The sequence below is a fragment of the Anabrus simplex genome, chromosome 1 (assembly GCF_040414725.1).
Source record: "Anabrus simplex isolate iqAnaSimp1 chromosome 1, ASM4041472v1, whole genome shotgun sequence".
Classification (NCBI taxonomy): domain Eukaryota; kingdom Metazoa; phylum Arthropoda; class Insecta; order Orthoptera; family Tettigoniidae; genus Anabrus; species Anabrus simplex.
In genome coordinates this window covers 276,320,032-276,341,295 of record NC_090265.1, presented here as the reverse complement: position 1 = coordinate 276,341,295, position 21,264 = coordinate 276,320,032, and the positions used below count along the sequence as shown (strand labels likewise).

At 39.4% G+C, this 21,264-nt stretch overlaps 1 protein-coding gene across 2 annotated transcripts in view; it reads right to left on the bottom strand.

Annotated features, from left to right (window-relative positions):
- The window catches only part of LOC136886934 (1-phosphatidylinositol 4,5-bisphosphate phosphodiesterase gamma-1-like), a 737,826-nt gene that overhangs the window by 541,678 nt on the left and 174,884 nt on the right, over positions 1–21,264 (bottom strand). For both annotated transcript variants that reach the window (XM_068231056.1, XM_068231055.1), the window contains 2 exons: positions 8,744–8,859; positions 8,442–8,648 (listed from right to left, as the gene is read on the bottom strand). In XM_068231056.1, coding sequence (XP_068087157.1) covers positions 8,442–8,648; positions 8,744–8,859 — 323 coding nt within the window. The remainder of the gene's footprint in view (positions 1–8,441; positions 8,649–8,743; positions 8,860–21,264) is intronic.

The window sequence follows — 21,264 nt, the reverse complement described above, 5'->3', positions numbered from 1 at the left end:
AATACAGTATATACCAAACTAATGGTGTACCAAGCTGTAGTCATACAACATTACTACATGGATGTGAAACCTGGACACTTTATCGTTGTGACATAAAGACACTGGAACGCTTCCATCAGCAGAAACTTAGATCCATCATGAACATCAAATGGGATGACTACATAAGCAATGCAGCAGTTCTTGACAAGGCACATATGGACAGCATAGAAGCCTTCATCATAACTCATCAGCTTAGATGGGTTGGTCTCATCCAGCGTATGAATGATAGCAGACTGCCTAAACAACTTCTCTATGGTGAGATTGGTCATGGCAAAAGGCCTCAAGGTGCTCCTTTGAAACATTATAAAGACCAACTTAAGAAGACTATGAACAGCACCAATATACATGCTAACACCTGGGCAACAACTGCACAAAACCATGTTCTCTAGCACAAAACCACTGCAGAAGGTGTCTCACTGTTTGAGTAGGCATGTCGCAGACAATAAATTGAAACACATGAAAAGCGAAAACTATGTCAGATCCAACCATGTCCTCCACCCACCTTTAGATGTGACTTGTGTGGCCGCATGTTTCATGCAAAGATTGGCTTGATCAGTCATCAGCGACATCTCCACAGAACCAACAGACTTTAAGAGGAACTGCAGGAGACCTTCAAACTCGCCACTAGTTTCTCCCAATTCATTTACACTGACTGACAGAGCAAATACAACGCCAAGAAGGAGTGGTCAGAACTTTATGCCAATTGCAGGGTAGACTGACGTCACTGAGGTATGCTCATGATGTGAAATGCGCCGCTGTGCGGCGCACGTAGCGAACGATAAATGGGACACGGCGTTGGCGAATGGCCCACTTCGTACCGTGATTTCTCAGCCGACAGTCATTGTAGAACATGTTGTCGTGTGCCACAGGACACGTGTATAGCTAAGAATGCCAGGCCGCCGTCAACGGAGGCATTTCCAGCAGACAGACGACTTTACGAGGGGTATGGTGATCGGCCTGAGAAGGGCAGGTTGGTCGCTTCGTCAAATCGCAGCCGATACCCATAGGGATGCGTCCACGGTGCAGCGCCTGTGGCGAAGATGGTTGGCGCAGGGACATGTGGCACGTGCGAGGGGTCCAGGCGCAGCCCGAGTGATGTCAGCACGCGAGGATCGGCGCATCCGCCGCCAAGCGGTAGCAGCCCCGCACGCCACGTCAACCGCCATTCTTCAGCATGTGCAAGACACCCTGGCTGTTCCAATATCGACCAGAACAATTTCCCGTCGATTGGTTGAAGGAGGCCTGCACTCCCGGCGTCCGCTCAGAAGACTACCATTGACCCCACAGCATAGACGTGCACGCCTGGCATGGTGCCGGGCTAGAGCGACTTGGATGAGGGAATGGCGGAACGTCGTGTTCTCCGATGAGTCACGCTTCTGTTCTGTCAGTGATAGTCACCGCAGACGAGTGTGGCGTCGGCGTGGAGAAAGGTCAAATCCGGCAGTAACTGTGGAGCGCCCTACCGCTAGACAACGCGGCATCATGGTTTGGGGCGCTATTGCGTATCATTCCACGTCACCTCTAGTGCGTATTCAAGGCACGTTAAATGCCCACCGCTACGTGCAGCATGTGCTGCGGCCGGTGGCACTCCCATACCTTCAGGGGCCCCAATGCTCTGTTTCAGCAGGATAATGCCTGCCCACACACTGATCGCATCTCCCAACAGGCTCTACGAGGTGTACAGATGCTTCCGTGGCCAGCGTACTCTCTGGATCTCTCACCAATCGAACACGTGTGGGATCTCATTGGACGCCGTTTGCAAACTCTGCCCCAGCCTCGTACGGACGACCAACTGTGGCAAATGGTTGACAGAGAATGGAGAACCATCCCTCAGGACACCATCCGCACTCTTATTGACTCTGTACCTCGACGTGCTTCTGCGTGCATCGCCGCTCGCGGTGGTCCTACATCCTACTGAGTCGATGCCGTGCGCATTGTGTAACCTGCATATCGGTTTGAAATAAACATCAATTATTCGTCCGTGCCGTCTCTGTTTTTTCCCCAACTTTCATCCCTTTCGAACCACTCCTTCTTGGTGTTGCATTTGCTCTGTCAGTCATTGTATTTCAGTATCAGATTTGTCTACATCACCTTCTGCATTAATTATTTCCTCTTTTTTTTTTTAGCTTTTTCCCCTTCGAGCATACAAATAGATAGAGGGGGCGCTGCCAGCAGAACGTGGCGCCAAGATACAAATCAGCTGATGTTGGGCACCTATCGTAAATTGCGCGGGCCATCGGCATAAGCGGAGCGATTTCAAGGATTCATTGTCGACAAACCAGGCTTTTTCTATGCAATTTTAATGTGTTACAAACATAAAAAACACGTATTTTCGTTTATGTGATAAGTGAAGTACACCAGTCTGAAAGAATATAGCAAAAATTGTCATATCTTGCTCTGCTTACCATTGCAGTCAGAGATTTGAAAAGGGGAGTAAGATATTTTTTCACGGGCAAGGATTAAAATCTGTAACTCAAAATACACTGCCTTGATTTCATACAGTATCTAGGCTGCCAAGGAAAACGAGTATAAGGCAGAAAATGACTTGTACTCTTTTCGCATAGATGTTATTAACATGTTTACTTGTACCGTTGGGACCAAATGAAGTATTAGGCCTAAGTAGGCCTGCATATAGTTTAGTTCTGACTTATAACTACATCGTGGACTTATCTTACTTGGAACTTTTTTGACATACTCGTTTTTCCTGGTAGCATAAATTTATTTCTGGACCTCACAGCACAGCCGTAAGTCGCGCACCATGACCACGCGGCTGAGCCGGATGTCCGGGTTTTCCAATACTCCTTCCAGGAAAATGCCGGGATGGTACCTTGTTTAAAGCAACCCCCCTCCCCTACTTGAATCCTAGACCTTAAAAACTAGTTACATACACAAGGTTACCAGACAAATTCAACAAACACCTGAGCATAAGGGGATGATGGTCAATATGTCCCAAGCCACTCAAATGAAGTAACATCATAATTTATTTAATGTAAGATATAAATGTTGGAGGAGGGGGTTAACAATGGGTTATTGTGGGATCAATTGGTGGATATCACCCTCTGAGCATAACTGATTATGTTATTCACTTATTTAAGTTTCCCTTCGGATCCCGAATTGCTGAAGAAATGGGCCATAAATATGGAGAGGGTTTTCAGCCATCAAAATTTAGTAAACTTTGTTCAAAACATTTTGAACCGAACTGCTTCGACAAAGAGCGGTTTAGCCATCCAGTTCCTCTGAAAGGATCAGTTCCGACTGTTTTTGAATTTCCAAGACACCTGAACAAATATTCCAGGCATCGTAAGCTATCTAAAAGTCGAAACAGCCCTAGCACTTCATCTTGCCTGGTATGAAAATGGGAAACCACGGAAAACCATCTTCAGGGCTGCCGACAGTGGGGTTCGAACCCACTATCTCCCGAATATTGGATACTGGCTGCACTTAAGTGACTGCAGCTATCGAGCTCGGCAAAAAAGAAGCTCTAAAGCTTAAAGTGGAAGAAGGTAATGCCACAGGTAAACCTGTCCTTTGTAGCCTTATCACTGATGAAATGTCCATCAGGAAAAGATAGAATGGGATGGAAAGGCCACATGTGGTTATGTGGACATGGGAGCTGATGTTGATGATGGTTCACTCCCAGAAGCAAAGGAGGCCTTTGTGTTTCTGGTAAATGCCATCAATGACCATTGGAAGGTTCCCATAGCTTATTTTTTAATTGATAGCTTGTCAGGAGAAGATAAGGCAAATTTACTAACCACTGCGCTGACCATATTGCATGACACTGGTATTCATGTAGTCAGTTTAAAGTTTGATGGGGCAGCCAGCAACTTGTAAATGGTAAAATTTCTGGGCCTGGATATTCACCAAGCCAATGAGAAAACCTCATTTGAGCACCCAGTGATGAAAGAGCCAGTGTTTATTTTTCTAGGTGTGTGCCACATGCTGAAATTGGTGAGAAATTCTTTGGGCACAATTTTTAACAGTGAAGGTAGTGCCATATAATGGACATATGTAGGAAAACTAGTGGACATACAACTAGAAGAGGGATTAACGCTTGCTACTAAGATTCATAAGTGCCATATTAATTGGGAATCGGAAAAGGTGAAAGTCAGATTAGCAGCCCCAACTTTGAGTAACAGTGTGGCTCAGGCACTCAGGTGTTTGAAAAATTCAGGGTATGATTTATTTAAAGATTGTGAAGCTACAGCTGAATTTGTAGAAATTTTTAATAACATATTTGACAGTTTGAACAAAAGGGATATAAGTGCACATTCTCTCCCTCAACAGAGGTTTTTATAAAGGATTTCCTCAGCAAGGCAGAATCATAATCATGCAGCTATTAACATCAAGTTCATTAGACTCTTCTGTTCTCCACTCAAGAAAGAAGATTGGATTTCTTGGATTTTTGGTGTGCATAAGAAGTTGCCTTGGCCACTATAAGTATTTAGCAGGCCTACTCAGTGAGCAGCATAAACTGAAATACTTGTTATTGTACAAATTCAGTCAGGACTACTTGGAGGTACCGTATTGTTCTCTGTCATTAGGAGAGGTGGTGATAATAACAATAACCCTACTGCTGCTCAGTTTAAAGCTGCATACAAAAGATTACTAGTTCAACATGGGGTAAAAGGAGCAGATTCAAGTAACTTATCACATAAACAAAAATACGTGTTTTTTATGTTTGTAACACATTAAAATTGCATAGAAAAAGCCTGGTTTGTCCCCATTTGTGAGTGATGTTGAGACATATATTGCTGGATTTGTGGTGAGGAAGGTGGAATGCCTTATCAAATGTGCAGTATGCTTGAGTGCTCTGAGAAGTGCCAGAGAGAACTACACAGACTACACTTTAATCAAAGAGAAGGTGTACTCTGGAGATGAGGGATTAATCGTGCCCTCCTAAGATGTGATAGTGTTGTGTACGTTGACTGAAAGTGCACTCAGAAATATCAATGTACTAAGGAGCAAAGAAGTTTGTTGAGGTCAGTGAATGGAACCTTGTTTTATTGTATGAAGGACCATTTACTTTAGCAAGAACCATCGCAGAGCCATGAAATGGACTTGGTTAAGTTAACTGTGAAGTGTTATGTCAATTCTAGAATGCGACATGAATGTGCTAAGATAGATGAGGAAAGAGACAGAAAGAAAGTAAGAAGTGTATTGAACAAGTACATATTGTTCAATCATCAGTGATTTAGGACAGTATTGTGAAGACATACAGTTCTCTGGTTTTCAAAACATTCCTGATCTTCAGCCTGGAGAAGAATGGTGAATAACTTACATGTAAATATTTGTTTCCTGTGTTCTATCATACATTTGTGTATTAACTGGCTGCAGCTGTTTTGGTGAGTTGTAGCCTACATGGCTTCCTGTCTTTCCTCATATTGTAAATTATGTTATTGTACATTTTTAAGGATGGTTTTGTGAATGTTACATCTCATTAGGCTTAACTAACTCAGTTATAGTTTGTGTATTTAGAACAGTTGAACAACTTTTGATGTGTGTGTACTTATTCATATCTGATAGTGGCTGCTAACCTAGATGGTAGGTTGTTCTTTGTGCGTTCATGCATGATAGTGGCTGATAACCTAGATGTTAGGCCCTGTAAAACAATAGCTATCATCATGCCTAAATGTACATCTGTAAATTAAATTTGAAGGTCTGTGAATAAGTGTGATGATAGTGACAGCTGTTCTTTAATAACAGAACCTTGAAGTTATCACCTGCATTAAGTATTGGTAATTTCAAACTTTCTTTGGCCGTAATTATTATAGGTGTAGTGGGGACGATTGCGTTATCGGTCACGTTTCTTGATTTATAAGGCTTAACCAGCATAATATCGGCATTATTAGAAACAGGTTATTGACATGTTTTGTTGAATTTATTATTTACAGCACTGTGAAAATATTTTAAAAATAACTATTTCAGACGAATATTACGGAGAAAAATTAAAATTGTGAAATTAGGAGAACTAAAATAAGTTAACAACGTGTGAGACCTATTCACGTCACCGCACCGCTTAACTGATACATAAACACATCAGAATATCACACATATAAAATGATACTTAAAATTTTTCATACAAAAAGGAACAGAAATATTCCTTGGGAATTGCATTTATCACCATCTTCGATAGTTTAAATAAATTAATCATAAGGAGCTCTCTTAAATCAGGATTTAAAAACACTCCGCAATGCTGTTCTTATGGAAGACCGCCTTGTTTTGCCCTACATCAGCTGATCGCTCAGAGCTTGATGTTGGTGCCACCCTTGGCCGGTAGAAACATACGGAGCGCCCTCTCTATCTATTTCTATGCTCGAAGTTTTTCCCCACCATCTTTACTATTACCATCATGGATGATACATTACATTCTTCCACTTCTCTACACTCCATTCTTCTTGTTTTGTGAAAAAAAAAAAATTATAACTGGTATCAGGCACCATCTAGTGGCAGAACTTTAACCCACAGAGTACCGTGGACACGTAGCTATAACCAAGCCTGTAAAATTTGCAGGTAGGGATTTTAAATTAAATCTTATCTCCAAGCCCATAGATGTATTACAGCCTTGGACAATTTTGAAAGAACGGAAGCCTATAGAATCTACGAACATGGTCAACAGAGTGTCTACTCTTTTACACTTCATTTATAATTTCCATCTTTTGAATTAGAGTCAGAATCAGTGTTCTGTACTCATCACGATTTCTTTTAAGAAAAGACATGATAAAACTTGCAAACAGTTCTAAACATAAAATAATAAACTTTGTACTTTAAGTGAACTAGGCTGGTCTCAATGCTGTACTGAATAGCAAAAGCAGGTATCCTGATGTGGCACACCAAACTGCAAACACTTTACTGCAAACAGAAGCAGTTTAAATTCTCTTATTACTTTTGGATCAGTACCAAAGCCTAACTGGTGTCGCTTAATCCATCTACAATTAATGACTTTACCAGGTATCCCAAGCTGCAACTTCTAATCCTTCAGTAGCCAGTAGAATTTCTCATTTCATCTGCTGGTAACTGTCAATAACTTGACGTGGAGTTCTGGGACCAGACCCACCACCGCCACCAACCCCCGCTACCTCTACCCATAACAACAACAACAATTCCATTTCCAGCACCAGCATGATTGTACACTACTGTTTACTTCCACTCAGGCAGTGTTCCATTATCCTTAAACACTGTTCTTTGAAAATATAACAGTCCTAATATGGTCCTTGACACATGTTACATGAAAGTAATTCCTCACCGCATCGTTTCTCACTCGATCATATCTTGTCACAGCCTGTGACCATCTTAGCATCCTAATTTCCATGACCTCTAGTTTTCTTTCCATTGCTTTGGTCACAGGCACTGTTCCTAGTCCATATAGAAGTACAGGGTGCAGGTTGCTTTTGCAAATTTTGCCTTTGAGTTTCAGTGGCATCCTCTTATCACACAACACATCAGTTTTCATTCTCCAGTTGTTCATTTCTGAGCTAGAGTGTCCATCATTTACACATGTTTCAAAGTACCTGAAGTTATTAGGGTTATTAGGCTTCCTGGACAATGATGTATGCATGCCCCCCTCCCAAAAAAAAATTTAAAAAACCACACACAGTACTAGAAAGACTTGCACCAGGTCTCTCCAAAGGCGTGTTTCGAGGTCCACTCAGCCCATGTAAGAACAACTGAGGAAATATTTGAAACTGAGATCGTGGCCCTAGTCTAGAAAGCCAACAATAATGTCCGAGAAAATTTGTTGCTGTCACCACACATCACCTTGTAATCTGCAGGCCTGTGAGCTGGGCAGTAGTTGCTTGGTAGGCCAAAGCCCCTCAAGGCTGTAGTGGAATTTTTTTCTTACTTTTTCTTTGTTTACTTTTACTTCAGTCAGCATTTTTCTGAAAGATTCTTTCCAACAGTTAAGAATGGTGGTTCTTCTGTCACGATTGTACTATATTCATACTATATAAACCTTGTTTGGTACATCCTTTGCACTCCTATTTCATCAAAATACAATGTACTAATGATACCATTTTTACCCTATATAGAATAATGTATACAAGCCCTAATGAGTAATTAAACTTACAACGATTATTTTGGTGGCATTAGTTTTCTCCCACCTTTAGGATTTATACTGGTATTTCTGGATGGATATCATCCTGCACAACTTATTTTTGTTTCTGATGATCAGCTCAGATTATACAGAAATATCCTTCCAATATTCCTTCTGACGTAATATAGCAGAAGCAAAAAAATTAAACTTTGTGCCACTGAAAATTATTAAACCCAGACCAAACATAACATAATACACTGATAAATAAATGTTGTTACAGCAAGCCATTCAATGTCTTTCATGTGAAAACTTTAACCAATAGAGTTCCTTAAGTAAGTTAATTACATAATTACATAAAAATACTTACTCTGATGTGACAAATGCATGTTCTTTGATGGTCTTGATGACATCTAGAAATTTTATCTTTGTGGTCAGGGTATGTCCATGAAATATAAATGGCATTCCATCAGGTCCATCCCAACAGTCAAGCTCAATACAACGACAACCCATCCTCAAACAACGCACATATGCTTCAACTGATGACTCACTTGAGAACTGGTCTCCAGTTAAATACCTGAAATGTCAACAAGATAGTGATAAATCACTAGTTCTTTTTTGCCACAGAATATACTATATTAAATAAAGTAGCAAATTATAGTATTAAATTACGTGTTATGAGATGAAGCGATCCAATAGTGAGATAATGGTCTTGTCATGTCTTGATATACTTGATCATACTGAGGGTCCCAAATTTCATTTTGTTTTGAAAAAAGGTAGTCCATAAACTGCAACAATAAAATATATGTTATTTATTTAGAACAACCACTATTATACACTCACCAAGAAAAAAAAAAGTGAAACAAGAGGTATTTCAGATAAAATTTAATGTTGCTATGTTTCAAATCTTGCATAAATCAAATAGTATGTCATTATAACAATATGGCAATGCATCTTAAGTTAATTAGCCCATTTGAGAAGTTTCAGCAAAATCTATATATATATAAAGTAGCTTGTCCTGACTGACTGACTGACTGACTGACTGACTGACTGACTGATTCATCATCGCCGAGCCAAAACTACTGGACATAAAGAAATGAAATTTTGGGGATATATTCATATTAAGATGTAGGTGCTCGCTAAGAGAGGATTTTTGGATAATCCGTCGCTAAGGGGGTGAAAAGGGGGGTGAAATTTTAAAATGAGTGTGTTTATATCTCAAAACTTTAAAAGTTTAGAGATGTGAGAATTGGTATGTAGAATCTTCTTTAAAAATAAGGAAACACGTATTTTTTTGTTTTCAGACAATCCCAATAGGAGGGGTGAAAAAGGGTGAAAAAGGGGTTAATGCCAAATCAGGATACAGGTGCTTATATCTCAGAAACTGAAGATATTACAGACCTGAAAATTGGTACTTTTGATCTCTTTCAAAAATAAAGAAACACACGTATTTTTTCGTTTTTGGAAAATTCAAATATTGGGGGGGGGGGTGAAAAGGGGGGTGTGAATTTTTTAAAATGAGTGTGTCTACATCTTAAAACTTTAAAATTTACAGATGTAAAAATTGGTAGTTAGAATCTCCTCTAAAAATAAAGGAACACATATTTTTTTGTTTCCTGTAAATCCCAATAGGAGGGGTGTAAAAGGGTGAAAAATGGGCTGAATGCCTTTAATGAGGATACTTATATTTCAGAACCTGAAGATATTACAGAACTGAAAATTTGTATATGGGACCTCCTTTAAAAATAAAGCAACACGTATTTTTTAGTTTTTGGAAAATCCAATTAATGGCGGTTAAACAGGAGTGATAAATTGGGGTGAATTTTTTGAAAGGCTATATCTACAAAATATCTTGGAAACGTAAAATGTTACAGATGTAAAAAGTGGGTGTTTGGAATCTCCTGTAAATGTAAAGAAACATAGGTGATTTGTTTTTTGAAACCCCACTTAAGGGGAACTCAAAAGGGGTGAAATTTTAAAATGAGAATTTTTACAGTATATCTAAAAAAACTTAACATGTTACAGAAGTGAAAAATGGTATTTTTTATCTCTATTAAACATAACGAATCGTGTATTTTTAGTTTTCGGAAATACCACTTGGGTGGTGGGGGGTGGGTAAAAGTGACTGAAAATGGTGTTGAATTCTTTTATTTAGGCTACTGATATCTCAAAAATGAAGATGACACAGACGTGAAATTTGATCTTTGCAATCTGCTTTAAAAGTAAAGAAAGACGTATTCTCGGAAAATCCAATGAAGGGGGAGGGGGGGTGAAAGAATTAAAAATTTAATTAACTTAATTGTATGAGAATGCATACATCTAATAAAAACTAAAGTTGTTACAGACGTGAAAATTCGTATTTAGATCTCCTTTAAAAACAAAGAAAAACGCGTTTTGGTGGGGAAACCATCTTGGAGGGTGGGAGTGTAAAGGAGTTGAATTCCTTTCATGGGGACACATAAATCAAAAACTGAAGAAGTTAGAGTCATGATAATTGGTATTTAGAAGATCTTTTACTATTAAAGAAACAAGTATTTTTTGCGGGAAAATTCACTTAGGGGGCGGGGGGAGAGTAGTGTGAAATGAAGTGAAAAAAGTAAATTATTTTTATGGGGATACTTATATCTCAAAACTGAAGGCAATAGACGTGAACATTGGTGTTTGGAATCTCCTTTAAACATAAAGAAACAAGCCTTCTTTTAATTATTTTTGAGGGGTGGGGGGGGGGGGGGGCGGTGGGGTGTAGAAGGAGGTGAGACCAATTGATTTTACTGTTCTTAATGTACTTATAAGTATCCTCCGTTGCTCAGGCGGCATCGCGCCGGCCTCTCACAGCTGCGTTCCGTGGTTCAAATCCCGGTCAATCCATGTGACATTTGTGCTGGAAAAAACGGAGGCGGGACAGGTTTTTCTCCGGATACTCCGGTTTTCCCTGTCATCAGCCATTCCAGCAACACATAATAATAATAATAATAATAATAATAATAATAATAATAATAATAATAATAATAATGTTCCGGATCGTCATCAAATGTGCGGACCGCGCTGGAAACGGCTCCTGGATGGGTAGTGACTAAGAATGCAGTCCGGCCGCGGGTTCAGCGCCGCCAAAGCACCCAATATGACACCACGCCGGATCTCCTGAAGGATTTTATACATATTAAAATGATTATAGGAAAAGATGGCAAAGATTTACGGACCCAACTGACCGGGAGGAATACCTGAGCCTAGCCCGGGAAGTACGAAATCGATTGCTGGAAAGGAAGATTGAAAAATGGGAGGAAACGTGCCGGAATCTAATAGAAAACGAGTCAGATCGGGAATTTTGGTGGATTCTCGCAGAAAACGAGTCAGATCGCGAATTTCGGCGGATTATGTATCTAAAACAATAAGCATTCAATTATAAATTTCAGTATAATACCGTAGCGAAGCATGGGTATCTTGCTAGTAATCTATATAAATAACATTTTAACGACCGTGTGTCTGTAGACAGATTATTTTGGCAAAATTTTCCTACAGTCAATAATAATGACCATCTACAGTAGTCTCGATTATCCGACTTAAACGGGACCTGGAGTACGTCGGATCACCGAAAATGTCGGATAATACAGAATAACTTTGAAAATGAACTAAAACAAACAGGAAGGCTATACTGTAATACGTACTATGTTTTACGGGACTCTATTTATTGACTTATTCATTCAATTGTACAGTAGATGCAGTACTCTTTTCTTACTACGCTTGTAGCCAGGTGCAGACGTCTTGGCTTGGGCAGCAAGAGTTTTGATGTCAGCACCTTGAAATTCAGCCCAGTCTCATCAAAATTAAAAATCTGATCACCGGTTAATCCTTTAGCAAGAATTATTTCTTGAAATTGTCTTTTAAATTTCACAACCTCATCGGATTTAGCTGACAGTTTTTCTCCACAGATATTAAGCTGCCCAATGCCGCACCGTTTTTCCCACCAATCAAGCCAGCCAGCACTGGCAGTAAAATTAGGGTCCCTTTATTAAACTCCTTCTGGATATACACTTTATTCTTATGAAGTGGAGTATATTCTCAGAAAAGTTGAGTACATACTATATTCTCGTTTTTATTCATACCACCCATTATTAATGGAATGTTTTACAGTCTAAGCCCTAACAGACTTAGTCCAAAAGTAGGCGTGCGTAGAGCTGATTTCTTATCTTTGGAAAACCAATGGATATATCTTAACCAAACTTCATATTTATAATCTGCCTATCTGAAGGTAGGTGTCGGTCCATATTATTTCAAAATCCCTGAATGGACTGGGGGTTTATAGGATGACTGAAACAGTGATTTTATTCTCCTACAAAATATCCATGATCAACCTTGTAGTACATACGCCAACCTACTTATAACCTAATGCTTGCAAAACCTTCAATTATTATGTTTAATATATTTTAATTATCTTTTATTAAATGCTCAGTACGACTATACCCTGTAAATGTGTATGGTACATTTGTATAACCTCAAATACATATTGTGAATACGTCTAACCTCAAAATCTGTGTAGCTGAAAACTGTAGAAAACTCTGTAATATCCATATATCGAGTGTAATCCACTCTCATTCTGATACATCCTGGAAACTTACAGTAATGATGTATTATCCAGATACATGTAGAAACATTAGGAATGTTATAGACTTGTCCATGCGGTCTGTGTACATGTAATAGAATATTAAAGTTTGATTTACTCCAATCGAGGGACCGGTTGATCGATTGTTCCTTTTATGTTTGGATGTGTTCCACTTAAAGTGTTGCAAGAACATTTCCAGAAGTCAATATTTCTAGACTGTTTGTCGACAGCTGACAGGCCGAGAAGTTAGACAGTGGGAGTTAATGAGTCAGTCAGTCAGTGAGACAGTGACAGAGAGAGACAGTGCAGTAAGAGAATGTGGTTGGAGTGAGTTGATATCTGTATTTGTCAGAATCGACTTGAGTGAGAGGGTAGTCAGTTTTGCCTTGTGATGGTATAGTGAATAACCAGTGTATGTATGGAGTTGCTGATATCCGTACTTTTCAGAATCGACTGTCTGTTGGTGAATTGACTGATCAGTGTGAGGATTTGTTGATATCTGTATTTGACGGAATCGACAGTGAACTGCTTGAGTGTGTTTCCCTTAATAGTATTGTGTTGTATATAACTGTGTATAACTGTGTGTCGTTAAGGATTACACGTAGCGGCAATAAAGTAGTTTTGTGCAAGGAAGTGAACGTATCTCATGTGATATTTATTTCCACCAAAATAAAACTGCATTGAGAACAAAAACCTTAATAGAAATCTTCCACCTTAATGGAAATCTATTTCTAAAACTTTTCACTCAAGTATACTTCTTCAATAGAAAGATTAATAAGGGAGATATTATCAACAAAATGTTTTACAGTGGAAATTCTAGCAGACATAGCCCCAAAAGCAGGCGCATGCATGGCGGACTTCTTATAATTGGAAAACTACTAGACATATTTTAATCAAACTTCATATTTAGAATCCCCCTATCCAAACGCAGATTTCAGGGTCCACACCATTTCAAAATTCCTGAATGGACTGGGTCTTTGTATGCAGACTGAACCAGTGATTTTACTCAACCACAAAATATCCATGATAAATGTTAACGGAAGTCTACCAACATCAGTGGTAATTAAACTTCTAAAACTTTTTTCCTTATGTACACTTTATCGATAGGAGGATTAATATGTAAGATATTAATGGAATTAATGGACATAATCCAAAAGCAGGTGTGCACAGAGGTGATTTCTTAAAACTGTAAACCACAGGCCAAATTTTAACCAAACTTCATATTTAGAATACACCATCCAAAGGTATGTTTTAGGGTCCACGCCATTTCAAAATCCCTGAACGGACTGGAGTTTTACAGGAAAACCAAAACAGAGATTTTACTCTCCTACAATATATCCACGATTAACCTTAATGGACATCTATCTAACTTAATGGAAATCTATTTCTAAAACTTTTTTCAGATGTCCACTTTTTCGACAGGAAGATTATGTCGTATGTATCCCATCCTAAATATAAACTAACTCTTGTAAAACCTTCAATTATTATGTTTAAAATATTTTAATTATCTTTTATTAAATGTTAAGTGTATTGTACATTTGTATAACCTCAAGTACATATTGTGAATACGTCTAACCTCAAAATCTGTGTAGTCGAAAACAGTACCAAACTCTGTAATATTCATATTATGGGTATAATCTACTATCATTCTGATACATATGGAGGTTTCTGGAAACTTAGAGTAAAGATTTATTACCCAGATACATGTAGAAACATTAGGAATGTTACAGACTTGTCCATAATTATGTGTTTATAAACCGTAATCGAACATTTGAATTTGATCGACTCCAATCGAGAGGCTGGTCAATCGATTGTTCCTTGTATGTTCAGATTTGTTCCATTTAGAGTGTTGCAAGAACATATCCAGAAGTCGACATTTCTGGACTGTTTGTTGAATATATATATATATTGAGCTGACAGGCTGAAAGTCAGTCAGTCGGTATAATATAGAGAACAATGAGGTGGTGGTGGTGGTGGCGGTGGTGATTATTGTTTTAAGAGGAAGTACAACTAGGCAACCATCCTCTATATAACGCTAATCAGAGAGAAAAAATGGAAGGGATCAGACACTTTGAAAAAATGAATGTATCGGCCAAAGGAAGACAGGGGCTACGAAAGGCATGAAAATGAAAGACTCCCTAGTCCTTGACTGCTCTAATACCGTTGAGGTCAGAAAAGAACAAGAGTTGACCAAAGGAGGTCGGATAGGAAAGATAAAAGTGAGGAGCCTGGCACAAGTAAGTGGAAGCAATGCCAGGACTCAACTAAGGGCCTCGTGGACGCCAACCCACGCTCCAATGTACAGAGCCCCTGGGGCCCCTTTTAGTCGCCTCTCACAAGAGGCAGGGGATACCGTGGGTGTTATTCTATTGCCCCTACCCACAGGGGGTGAGGACAATGAGGCTTTAGCCTTTACAACAGAAGTTCCTCTACAGTGGGAATACTTAAATCTTACTTTGTTCAGAAGGGGGAAGAAGCAGGAGCTTCCAGAACTAAGTTACCAAGAGGTGAACCAAACGCTCAACTACAAAGGATCTCAAGAAGGACCTCAAATCCTAAACTACAATTTACAGTTTTTTAATTTAGTTTAATGGTCGACCAGCCAAACCTCATACTATATAGCCAGGATAAGGGGAAATAAGGGTTAATAGAAAGGCCAATAACCAAAACGAAAGGGATGCTGAATACTTCTCACAATCCCGAAACATGAATTGTCATAAAACCTAACAGGGCAGAAGGCCCGGCAACACAAAGGACAGGCCATACTACATGATGACTAAAACAAGAACAAAAAATACAAAAGTCCAAAACACAGGATATAAAATTTATAGTTAGAAAACTTAGTCACTAAAAAGCAAAGTGAATAATGGAAACAAAGGTACACACTCGTACATCCTTACATTTGTAAGGTCCCCATAAAGGGTTTACATCATGCCTGTAGACAGCATAGGAAACCTACACAATAAACTTAAAACCTTACATTAAAATTAAGATAATCACAGCATGCCCTAATTGTTACATGTTATGGAGGAACGCTGGTATCTTCCTTTTAGATGAGACTGTTACTTACCTTCACACTGCCATTACTGCTACCCCAGCCTTGTATGGCGTCACCCAGGATAAGACTTCACCTTTTGTTCCACTCCAGAAGTTCAGATCAAGGCAGACATTTTAAGCTCAAACTCATTCTATATAAAGGGACGGGCTGGGTGCTGATTGGTACAAAATGATGAAAATAGGCAGTAGTCTGATTGGTAGATAATGACATCATAAGGCAGTGAGCAGATTGGTTGATCATTACATCATAAGACAGTAGTGGAAACTTAAAAACAAAAGACAATTGTCTAGGCCGGGACACCTAACACAGAAACAATACTCAACTTAGAAAACACAACAGTAGTGACATCTTGTGATACACCAGTAAATTACATGTAGATAGTATAGTTCTGGTTGTCTCTGTAAGATTTCTCTATCAACAGATGGCTGGAGGTTTGCCTAACTCAGGGAGAGTCCGCACTACCGTTATAACAGCAATTCACAAAATTACCCCATAAACTTGGCTAATGGCTCTTGTAGAATGGTTTTGTCATGTCCCTTGATATGCATGACATGTCCTATGTCTTGAGTTGAATGATTACTGGATTGGATGAGCTGGTATATATTGGTTGCTACTCCTGGCTCATCCAGCTGACTGTACAAGTCTCTGTAGAGGTAATCTTTTATGAAGACTACTGCTCTCTTAGCAGACTGTTTCAGTGAGTGATATCGACAAAGGTTCACTTCAAGACGTGTTACACCAGGTCTTGAAGGCTAGCCTTTTCTCCCTGACTGAATGCACTCTTCATCCCAAAACCTTGTTTGTTAATCAATGTATTTCCTCCCAGATTTTGTTTTCCCCGAAATGTTGCAGACTGCCTGGTGTATCTGATTGACAGCATCTTTCCATTGATCTTTGACAGTTTGATTTGGCCTCACAGTGAAACTGGCTAGTGCAGCTTTGTTTTTGTTTCTGTGCACCATTGGATTTGCTCAGATCCAGTTCTGGAAGATATGGTTTGTTTCTTCTTGCTCATTTATACATCTAATACAAAAAAGCAATGTTGGTAAGGTATGCTATCGTATGGAATAACTTTAGTATTAGTTACAATCTTCAGTTCTCAATGTCTGATTAACCAGTAGCCAATCTGAACTGCATGTCCACCACTGGTGTATGTGGCTAAATGGGTTGACCTCTTTCTTCAGAATATATTGATTACAGGAAGGTCATGGGACACTGCACAGTCTAGTATGCGACATCCATCATCATCTTCCACACAAAGCCCATGACGTTGTATGTATCTGTCTCTCTGAGCAACAACGTGTCCATTCAAATCTCCTCCAATGAAGACAGACTCATCTGAGGCAAATGTCCACAGATGGACATCAAGACTCTCCCAGAATTTCTCCTATTCATTGTCTATACAACCTGTCTGGGGTGCATAACAGGAGACAATGTGGGCACTGATTGATTCTGTTTCAATCTTGATAGACATCAGCCGGTCCTATACCCTGGTGACATTTGTGATAATGTTTGATAATAAGTGACTCACAACAACTACCACACCATCATCTATTATCTAAATTCATATTTCACCAACTCAGAAAGCAGGCAATGAAGGGAGAGGACAGGGCTATGACTGGGAAGTAACCATGACCTTAATTAAGGTACAGTACTTATTAGTTGCTTGGTGTGAAACTGGAAAATCACAGGAACCATCTTTAGGGCTGCCGACCAGTGGGGGCAAACCCATTTCTCCCGCATGCAAACTAACCCCTACAAGCCCTGAACTGCATATACCCATTTGGTAAATAGGATCATCAGAGGATTGGAACACATATGTACATTACATACAAAATTCTCTTAGCAGCTGAAATGCAATCCCATACACAGACAAGGGATTTAAAAAATTGAAATCAATAAGCCAGGTCTAAAGTTAACATTGATGCTTTCATGGCTCATACTTGTAGACATTTGGATTATGAGCTTTTGGGCTAAGCCATGTCGAGAAACCAACGTGAAACTCTTTACGTTTCGCAGTGAACTCTATTCCGTGTCTTCAGAAACAAAATCTCAACTATTCACAAGGACGACTTCTACAATAATGAGGGTTTGAATTTATGAATGCATCATCGTTGGAGCTGTAGTGGTACGCTCATTTGTCACCACGTGGCTCACTGTATGTTGGCACAGCGTTCGAAGTGGGAGTTGACGACAGCATTAAGCTCCAATTAAGATGTTCTATCGCACTGTTTTTTTTTTTTTTGCTAGGGGCTTTACGTCGCACCGACACAGATAGGTCTTATGGCGACGATGGGATAGGAAAGGCCTAGGAGTTGGAAGGAAGCGGCCGTGGCCTTAATTAAGGTACAGCCCCAGCATTTGCCTGGTGTGAAAATGGGCAACCACGGAAAACCATTTTCAGGGCTGCCAATAGTGGGATTCGAACCTACTATCTCCCGGATGCAAGCTCACAGCCATCGCACTGTGTGTGTGTGTGTGTATGAAGTGACAGAGGACATAGACGAATCAGGGACGAATGTGGTAGAAGAATAGAAACTAATAAAATAAAATGCAAGAAAAGACACCAGGGTAGAATAGAACACAGCTGAAGAATGAAAAGAAAATATGTGGAGAAAACCAAAGGGTGAATAATGGTGTGAGATGATGTGGAAGGGACATAACCTGTATGTACACGTATGAAAGTACGACACTTATCATAACTTAGAATGAACCGACCGATGGTGGAGAATGTATGAATTTGGAAAACACTTAAACAAAATAACAATATGGAAAACACTGATGAGGGAACAGTACGAAGTCAGACGGCGAATTTCGATTTGATTTTTACATATTCGTGAAGGTTTTTTTTAGCTGGAACAGGTAGTGGAAGTCTAATTTTTCGCTGGTCCTTTTTAAGGGGCCATTTGGGAGCTCAAAGCTGGCGGTGCGCGCAATGAATTGTACAGTACATGCCAGCACACGTCAGCGCTCACAGCCAGCAGGCTGTCATGCCTCGCCTTCCCTCTCCACGCCTTCAGTTCTACTCTCTCCCCCACCAAATACGGCTGCCTACAGTTGTGTACAGGGGATTGCGGGTAAAGACCGACGTTAGTTGGGACATTTTATTTACAAAGATGAATTCATTATGGAATAAATAAACAATAAAAAATGTACAAATCACTACTTAACATACAAATAATACATAATCAAATATCATCATCATCATGACGTTCAAAGTGTTCAAGAAATGACTTTATTCTAACACAGTCTGGCATTGGTTCATTGTTCATGGCATGATAGTGAAAATCTAACACAAAATGTGAATAACAAAACACAAGACAGCAATGTGCGCACCTTATAAACGAAAAATTGGTACAATAATTTCCAGCACACCTTTTATCAGTTAAATCACAAAAATTCGTTTGTGAGACAGTACGAAATTGTGGTATATTGTCAGTAATGGTATAACCACCCGCTTTCCTTTAGAAAGAAGCATGGTTATATTCAAACTGATTCATACCCTAACATGAACGACTTTAACCAAGGTTCTGGTTTTATAACAATTCTTACGACTCAGGCGATCATAACAATTGAAGAAACCCCAACTCACGCTGTGATAAATCTCTAGTCAATACAATTTGATAAACCCCAATTAACGCCGCTGTGATCAATCCAATCTACAATTTGGATGTCTAGTCATTATAAAATAAATTAATTCATTGTTCGTAAATTCTGGCAAAGTTAATGTACATATTGTACATATTGTACATATTGTAAACTATGTAAAAAGCATAAGACCATTGTATTTAGTATTAAGTTAAGTTTACTATTAAGTTCCGATGTTTATAGTTTTAATTCTTGACCTTAAGATTGAATATTAGGCTGAAGATGCCCATAACTAGGGCGAAACATGTCCCTAACTGGTGTTTTTAATTCATGTAGAATTTAATCACTCAAAAAAAAAAAAAAAATGTATTGAAAAGGTGGACACAATAATTTTAATCTTGAAAGTGTTTTACTTTGAGAGTTTGCCCATAAATTTGACTTGAGAAAAGGTGTTTGTAAGAGATTGTCGAATTATGGCCAGAGATTTCTCATCCACTCAAAACTCCTGCAGAACGTTCATGAGCACTCCACGATCTATAGAATCATATGCCTTTTTGAAATCAACGAAGGTTATGATTGTCCTCTTCTGATTTCTCATTGATCTTGTTAATAAGTGATTTTAGAATATAAATCTGCTCAGCACATGAACGCCCTTTCCTGAACCCGGCCTGGTATTCACCAATTTGTTTATCTAGATGTGTTTCAAGCCTCCGCTGCAATGCTTTGGATAGGATTTTGTATGCTATAGGAAGAATAATATTAACTTTATTGGCTACTTTGGACCACTTCAGCCGTTCCACGTTCATTTTCTCTTTAAAGGTTGTACTGTTTGGTTCTTGTGATCTGCCCAGTACTTTTTCACTTGTTCTGATCATAATTTTCTCAATTTAAATCGTTATAACCCTTCTGTGTAAAATTTCTGCTGAAAATTTGAGAGTCTTAAGAAGGGTGTTCATCATCATCATTTGGCCCTCTAAGGAGCATGCAGAACCATTAGTTCTGGGTTCACCGGGCGAGTTGGCCGTGCGCGTAGAGGCGCGCGGCTGTGAGCTTGCATCCGGGAGATAGTAGGTTCGAATCCCACTATCGGCAGCCCTGAAAATGGTTTTCCGTGGTTTCCCATTTTCACACCAGGCAAATGCTGGGGCTGTACCTTAATTAAGGCCACGGCCGCTTCCTTCCAACTCCTAGGCCTTTCCTATCCCATCGTCGCCATAAGACCTATCTGTGTCGGTGCGACGTAAAGCCCATAGCAGAAAAAGAGAGTTCTGGGTTCCAGGGAAGTTCTCAACTCGTGAGTCAAACGTTACCCAATTGCAACAGTCAAGTTTTAGGGAGGAAGGAGGTCTGAGATTGCTCTTGGTAAACTGTCAGAGTGTAGTAAATAAACAATTAAAATTCGGTACAATGATGGAATCTTATGAGACGGATGTGGTATTAGGAGTGGAATCGTGGTTGAGAGAAGGGGTGGGTAATACAGAAGTATTTCCAGAAGGGTATACAGTCTATCGTAGAGACCGAGGAGATAAAAAAGGAGGAGGGGTATTTATTCTGGTAAAGGAAACTTATTGTTCGCATGAATGGTTTACTGATGAAAGGGATGAAATATTAGGGATAAAATTAGTTTGTGATAATATGAAGGAGGTGGGAATTATAGGAACATATAGGCCTGGAAGAGAGGAAAGAGATATGGAAATATTTGAGAAAATAATAGATTATACTCATAAAAACAATAATGATACGGTAATAATTGGGGGAGATCTAAACTTGCCTGAAGTTGAATGGAATGGAGCTGCAAGTGAAGCCCATGAACAGAAACTGGCAAATAAGTTAATTTGGGAGGGAGGATTTACACAGGTAGTACAAGAACCAACTCGTCTCAATAACTTGCTAGATGTATTCTTGGTTAAACCATGGGAAATTGTTGATAAAAGGTAATTGAAGGAA